At 33.0% G+C, this 8095-nt stretch overlaps 1 protein-coding gene across 1 annotated transcript in view; it reads right to left on the minus strand.

The window, feature by feature from the left end:
* The window catches only part of UBA6 (ubiquitin like modifier activating enzyme 6), a 51697-nt gene extending 45327 nt beyond the window's left edge, over positions 1-6370 (minus strand). The window contains exons 1-3 of the mRNA XM_017855185.1: positions 6248-6370; positions 3822-3945; positions 10-182 (exon numbers count right to left, since the gene is read on the minus strand). Coding sequence (XP_017710674.1) covers positions 10-182; positions 3822-3858 — 210 coding nt within the window. The 5' untranslated portion in view covers positions 3859-3945; positions 6248-6370. The remainder of the gene's footprint in view (positions 1-9; positions 183-3821; positions 3946-6247) is intronic.
* Positions 6371-8095: the final 1725 nt, after the last annotated feature.

Genomic DNA, 8095 nt, shown 5'->3' on the forward strand with positions numbered 1-8095 from the left:
AGTAGTTACTTCATTGTCTCTTCTGCCTTTCTTTTTCTGTAAAGAAATATTTTTTAAGCAGAAAAAAAAAATACTTACAAAGAAAACTGTTTTAGGAGTCTTAACTTGGACAGCTATGCCTCCATGTAAATATGGTTCCAGTTCCGTAGTGTCACCAATACTAAAAGAAAATGGCGATATCACTAGAAGAAAAAAATTGAAAAGTTACACAGGGAAACAGATATTTAAATTTCAACTCTTATTGTCATAAAATTTTAATTATTCCCAATTTACAAAATTAAAAAATTCCAGCATAGTGGTTTTTTTGTTCGTTTGTTTGTTTTTTAATGAAGAGCTGGGAGGAGTGTGGGGACCTAGACAGTGTTTTTCCCAATGTGAAACTCCAGGACTTAAAAATAACGAAGGAGACTTATAGAAAAAGAGTAATGAGGGCTACTCATTATTAGATATTAAAATATATCATAACATACTAATAACATACTAATAACTACCTATCATAATAATATAATATGGTACTGGTTAATAAACAGACAACTGGAAAAGATTAGAGAATTCAGAAACAGTCTCAAGTACACAAAGGACAAAATTAAGGTGGCACCTCAATCAGTAAGGAAAAGATAAGATTGATTATTCAGTAAATCTGATAGAGAAAAAAGACATCTGGGAAAACACCTATTGCAAATGGACAGAAGTTTTAAGTGTCAAAAAAGACGCTAACAATTTCTTAGACAAAAGCATGAGAGAAAAATTCCTTTAAAACCATGTAGTAAGGAAGGCTTTTCTAAGTAACACTCTAAATAAAACCATAAAAGAAAATAATTAAAATTTGATTATGAAAACATAAAAAAGAAAATCTCATGACAAAAACCCATCATAAGCAACATCAAAAGATAAATGGCAAACCAGAAAAATATTATGCTCTGTCTGGGCATGGTGGCATGTGCCTGTAGTCCCATCTAATCAGGAAGCCAAGGCAGCAGGATCACTTGAACCCAGGAGACTGTAGTGTGCTAAACTGTATCTGTGAATAGCCACTGTACTCCAGCCTGGATAACAAAGTGAGACCCTCATTTCTTGAAAAGAAAAAACATGGTCCAATAACATTTTCATCTATATTATGACATATTAGGTAGCTTTAAAAGAAAATTTAAAGGAAAAAAAAAAGGAGGTTCTCCAATTACTAATGAGAAAAGATCACAAATATATTTTATTTAATAAAAAGATAAAGGACAACACTGTATAATGTGCTTCCTTCTGTGTTAAAAACAATCAAACAAACAAATACACAATAAACTAAGACTAACAGTTACCTGTGGTAGTGGATGAGAACTGTGAGGGTGAAATCAAGTTTGGGCAGAACACTTTTCATTGTAAATATTTACTGTTTCTCATTTCTGAACTATTTGCTTATTCAAAAAATTAAGTTAAAAAAACCAAGTAAGCCCTCCCCTTTACTTAATATATTATACAATACAGGCATCTATACTATATAATATGTAATATACACTGTATATGTGTATATATAATAAATATATGAAGTAGACAGAATGGTCAGCAGAGTGAACACCAAACTTAGCTGCTGTTACCTCTGGAGAGGAAAGGAAGTCTGAAGTAGGATTCATTTTTAACCCTATTTAAACATATACACATACATATATATCTAGAATAAGTTTGTATTATTTTAGCTATTTAACAGTGTTTTTTGGCTGGTCATGAGGTTTTTTTGATCTTCATGCCTGTAATTACAGCACTTTGGGCAGCCAAGGGGAAAGGCTGACTTGAGCCCTGGGGTTTGAGACCAGCCTGAGCAACATAGAGAGATCTTGTCTCTACAAAAATAAAAAAAGTTAGCCAGGTGTGGTGGCACACGCCTGTGGTTCCCAGCTACTTGGGAGGCTGAGGTGGGAGGATCACTTGGGCCCAGGAGGCTGAGGCTACAGTGAGACACGATCATGTCACTGCACTTCAGCCTGAGCAACAGAGCAAGATGCTATCTCAAAAAAAAAAACAAAACAAAACAAAAAAACAACAGACAAAAAAACAAAACATCTTTTCATGCTAGCAGAATATTACTTTAGATCAGTAAGTAGCAATTTATAAATGTAAAGGGAAAAAAAAGCTTCCTAACAGCCACTCTAAACTTATTCATCTCTCCCTCCAAAGAATTATTGGCACAAAATGTGAGTTTTCTTTCTCTTTGTTTCTTGACATGCAGTGGCTCCTCTTTATATAAGCAGCCTCATAATCTGAACCTTCACCACAATTCACCACAACATGGACCCCAAAATTACAAATAATAATCCTAAATGATTAATTTTAATAAAAATAGACATTCTTTAATATATATGATCTGAACCTGTATTTAAAATACTTAGACATAATCAGGAAACAAAATCAAACAGTTTTGTTATACAACATGCATGCTAAAATTACAAATAATAAACCTAAATGATTAATTTTAATAAAAATAGACATTAATATATATGATATGAATCTGTATTTAAAATAATTAGATGTAATCAGGAAACAAAATCAAACAGTTTTGTTATACAACATGCACGCTAAAATTACAAATAATAATCCTAAATGATTAATTTTAATAAAAAGACATATTCTTTAATATCTATGATCTGAACCTGTATTTAAAATAATTAGATGTAGCTGGCAAAAAAAAATCAAATAGTTTTGTTATCAAAAATACTTATAGATTCAAAGTTGTTTATCTATAAACAGTTTGTAATAAGAATTGATTTTTCCCTCTTCTGAGGATATATTTTGCCGTCATTAAAAAAAAGTAATTCCATTTACTGTCTATAAATTAAATACATAGTTATATTTTCAAATGCCCTAAAGATAAAACTGCATCAATTTTCCCTAAATAGGTGTACGCATGCCATATAGTTATGGGTTGTCCAGTACTGTCTTTGACTCTTTTCAACGTGGCTGAAGGGAAAACACAAACTACATAGATTAACTCTGCTATAAATTCATTATATTAAACTTCAAATGGGCCCTATATGATGCCTGACATCTTTCCATTTTCAAGAATGTCTACTTTCCTCCTGGTTTTGGTACTTTTCATTGCCTTTTGGCAATGACTTCACATTAGTCCAATGAAAAAACAGACTCCTTCAACTGCTTGCCAACAAACCTACAAACTTGCCTGCAGACATGACATTCACCCCTTTTATTCAAGCCACTGAACAAGAACATATATCCCAACCAACATCTAGACATCTTCCTTTAAATACTTCATTGCTACCTCATTTTACAAAGCTAAACTATACTCTTTATCTACTAAACCTACTCCCTTTCTTGCATTCCTTCAGTGAATATGTTGACTGACCATGTAGAAATCTTCACTCACCTATAGTATGTGATCAAGTTTCTTCCTAAATATCTTAAGATTAAGACTTGTGAGTTCAATTCTCCCTGCCAGCCCTGCTGTATTAATTTCTTGTAGTTCCTTTAGTACTGTTTTGCATCTGAGCCTTTTCTGTTCGTCTCTGCATAAATAATCTTTTTTCAATACCTTCCTAAGCCAATGCAACCTTCACATTTTAATCAAGACACCCTGTCCCACTGCTGCTGTCCCAAAACTGGGTAGGTTTCCTTGCTAAGTTTGGTGTCCCCAAAATGGGTATATTCTCTTAATATCATCAGTGTTTAACAACATCTTCACTTGGATTGAATATTTTGAGGCCAAGGGCTTTAGATCATGTCTCTCTGAGTTGACGTTCTGTTCCCAATACTAAGTAAAGTGTCTGAACTATAAATTTGCTGAATAAGTATAAATGAATTAAGAAAACACATTGACTTACCCGTTATTTGTTGTATAGATCCATTTAAACCTGTCATTCCATTAATTTCTCGAAATGTTAGGAATTGTCCTGTCTCCAGTTTGTGAGGATGATTTTCAAGGCAAGTAACAATGCCAGGATTTGCCTAAAAATAAGAGTGATCTATTAAAAAAGAAGTTCACATATTCTTGGTGTACAAATTGAAATCTTAAGCAAAATGGCAAAGTTATCATAAAATTCTCAAAACCAAAATTCTACGCTATTCTTCTGTTAGTAAAAGCAAGCCTTTAAAAGCTATCACAAAATAATGATCAAATTATTACTACTTTTAAATGAATGCTGAAAATATAATTTCTATGTTTGGTAGGAGATGTTCAAAGATTCCATAGAAAGGATCAAATATTTAATAGATTCAAAAACTCTTGTAACTTGTAAAAAACATTCCAAGTTATCTAATAGTTTTAAATGTGAGAAAAAACCATGGGCATAAATGATAAAAGCCTGACACTGAAGATCAAAGAATAGTAAAGAAGGAGGATAGAAATTTTAAAGATGGGAATCTGTTAGTTTACAGCTTGCTCAACGCTTTAAAGAAATATTGTGTAGCTTATCAGCTATATTTCCTATAGTATTCAATAAAAGATAACACGAATGCAATAAGAATCCACACATTTTGGAATTTATTCTCTGTGTTTTTTTCAGGGACAAACTAAAATCAACTAGAGAAAGTAAAAGGTTAAGTAGTAATATGCCTGAAAGAGTAACTCAAGTAGAATAACAAATCACTCCGTAAGCAGAAAGATATACAGAATGACTTTTGATAAATTTTCTTAAAAGGCATGAGAGAGAGAGTACTGGGTCTCTATCACCATGAGATTACACTAGGTTTAAAAATAAAGTATAAAAACAAGAAATACGAATTACAAATACTAGTATGTTAAAGTATACTATCATTCCCTTATTTTGTCTTCTTTTGGACTTCAACGTAAGTTGATTACAAAGAATACAAATAAAGTAAATTATTTGGGTAAAAGGATAGTAAAAGGGGATCATAATGATTTCTCCAGTTCTTTTATGGAATAAAAAATTGAGCTTATGCATGATCAAGAGTATGGTTAGAAAATTTTGAATTTGAAGGTTAATCAAAACTTTCTACACCTTCTAAATAATGCTTTAGAAATATAATAAATTAGAAATGCTTTTCTCTAATATGATTTAAGTGTGCCTTTTTAGAGTATTAGGCTAGGTGACTTACAACATACTTAGTGCATCCACTATCTAACACAATCAACAATTCAGTAAACACTGAATCACAATTCATGACCCATAGGAGGTAACATAGAATAAAATTAAAATTTATGACAAGCAAATGTTGCTCTATCAAGTATTATTATTATTATTATTTTCTTTCTTTATTTTTGAGATGTGGTCTCACTCTGTCACCCAGGCTGCAGTGCAGTAGTGTGATCTTGGCTCACTGCAACTTCCACCTCCCAGGTTCAAGTTATCCTCCCATCTCAGCCTCCTGAGTAGCTGGGACCACACACCACCATACCTGGTTAATTTTTTGTATTTTTGGTAGACACGGAGTTTCACCATGTTGCCCAGGCTGGTCTCAAACTCCTGAGCTAAAGTGATCCACCCCTGTCAGCCTCCAAAAGTGCTCGGATTGTAGGTATGAGCCTCCGTGCTTGGCCCTATCAAGTATTATTTGTTAGAGGAAATCCAGAATATTTTAACAATTAATATTCCAGATTTAATTTAGTTTTAATATAATGAAGTCAAGAAATTAGCTACATATTCCCTCATTATCTTAAAACACTATAAAACAAATTTTACATACTGTAATACTTTGCTGACACCGCCTTTTGAAAATAGCATTCACATCAACTTTAACAAAATTTATTTCAAAAGTTCATTAATATAATCATACTTGCGTTATGTTTGAAATGAAAATTTCTTTTGGTTCTTCTCCTGTTGTATCTAAAACTTCAAATTCATCACCGAAATCACAAAATAACCTTGACCAAATTCCATGTACATCTGCACTGATAAACTGTAAAATGGCAAAAACAAGTTCAAGCTTATTTATATAAAGAAAAAAAAAAANTGTTGCCCAGGCTGGTCTCAAACTCCTGAGCTAAAGTGATCCACCCCTGTCAGCCTCCAAAAGTGCTCGGATTGTAGGTATGAGCCTCCGTGCTTGGCCCTATCAAGTATTATTTGTTAGAGGAAATCCAGAATATTTTTAACAATTAATATTCCAGATTTAATTTAGTTTTAATATAATGAAGTCAAGAAATTAGCTACATATTCCCTCATTATCTTAAAACACTATAAAACAAATTTTACATACTGTAATACTTTGCTGACACCGCCTTTTTGAAAATAGCATTCACATCAACTTTAACAAAATTTATTTCAAAAGTTCATTAATATAATCATACTTGCGTTATGTTTGAAATGAAAATTTCTTTTGGTTCTTCTCCTGTTGTATCTAAAACTTCAAATTCATCACCGAAATCACAAAATAACCTTGACCAAATTCCATGTACATCTGCACTGATAAACTGTAAAATGGCAAAAACAAGTTCAAGCTTATTTATATAAAGAAAAAAAAAAACACTCTACTATCCTAGCCCATTTCATGATAATTTCATTTATAATTAAGTATACCCTGTAGAACCTATAGAATACAAAGTAAATAATAAACAGGATAAACTGATGTAGACTGGTTTAGGAATCAAAGATTTTCAGTACTTTTAGTAAATGGATGTCCAGTACAACAAAATTAGAATATCAGCATACCATCTTTAAAAATTCTACGACTTTGAAATAACAAAAATTCTGTGATTTTAAAATTTTGTGCTTGTCACAAAATTCAGGCACAACATAAAAGAAAGAGATACTTTGGCTTAATAGTCCAGCACTGAATTCTTACTTGTTATTTTAGGAAAGAGGAATGAAGTGCTCATTTACCAAAAGCAGCAGAGTTAATGGAAAATAGAATAGAGCTAAAAGCTGAGAGCAGAGTCTACAGAAAAAAAGGCTGAAAAACTGATATCACAAATCAAAGCCATGAAATACAAAACATTAAGTTTTTAAATCATAAATGTTTTATTAAAAGCAGTTTTCTGACACATGCATTGTCTCCATTCTGAGAATTTGTAAATAAATTATGTTTGGGCTTAAAGCTATTTTTAGAGCTACTGCTAATAAAGAGAGATCCTTATTCTGTAATGCACCCAATCTTGCATAAAATAATGTTTTTCTAACATAATTAAGTATATTGATATTATGGTATAAGAACATATTAAAATAATTTATAATCCCAATTACATGAAATAGTGATATGGATAACAGAAGACCATCTCCCACTTGATCATATATTGACTTTACTGATCAAAATGGGTACATATAGCATTTTTTTTTACAAGACATAAAACTGGACAGAAACCTAGAAGCTTTTTTTTTAAAGTTTAACGCTAAAGAATATATCAATTATGTAAACAAATATTTTAATTTATAAACTTGCATGGTTATTTTGTAACATTTCTGTGCCCTATTGTAAGTTTACTGGCTATTCTGTCTTAATCACATGCTTAAATTGTAAACCACAGCACAAATGCTCTACAGAGCATAAATATGCTATGTAAATATCACAATTCAAAAATTTTCAACACACCTACATCATAAATTATGATTTTTGACTTAGTGCCTAACTCAAAGAAACAAGTAGCTTTTCCTTTTCCAATGAAACAATCCCCAAAACAAAAGAGATGAGGTTAGTAATGAATTCAATCACATGTGAAGAACTGTGATTTTTCCCATCTAAACCTCTTCCCAAAGTCACTGTGCACCTAATTATGCTGGAGATTTAAAAATCTATGAGTCGGAGGCGTGACAAGATGGCCGAATAGGAACAGCTCCAGTCTCCAACTCCCAGCGCGAGCGACACAGAAGACCGGTGATTTCTGCATTTTCAACTGAGGTACTGGGGTCATCTCACTAGGGAGTGCCGGACAATCGGTGCTGGTCAGCTGCTGCAGCCCGACCAGCGAGAGCTGAAGCAGGGCGAGGCATCGCCTCACCTGGGAAGCGCAAGGGGGAAGGGAGTCCCTTTTCCTAGCCAGGGGAACTGAGACACACAACACCTGTAAAATCGGGTGACTCCCACCCCAATACTGTGCTTTGAGCAAACGGGCACACCAGGAGATTGTATCTCACACCTGGCCGGGAGGGTCCCATGGCCACAGAGCCTCCCTCATTGCTAGCACAGCAGTCTGAGATCTACC

Source organism: Rhinopithecus bieti, unplaced genomic scaffold (assembly GCF_001698545.2).
Source record: "Rhinopithecus bieti isolate Rb0 unplaced genomic scaffold, ASM169854v2 scaffold_40553, whole genome shotgun sequence".
Classification (NCBI taxonomy): domain Eukaryota; kingdom Metazoa; phylum Chordata; class Mammalia; order Primates; family Cercopithecidae; genus Rhinopithecus; species Rhinopithecus bieti.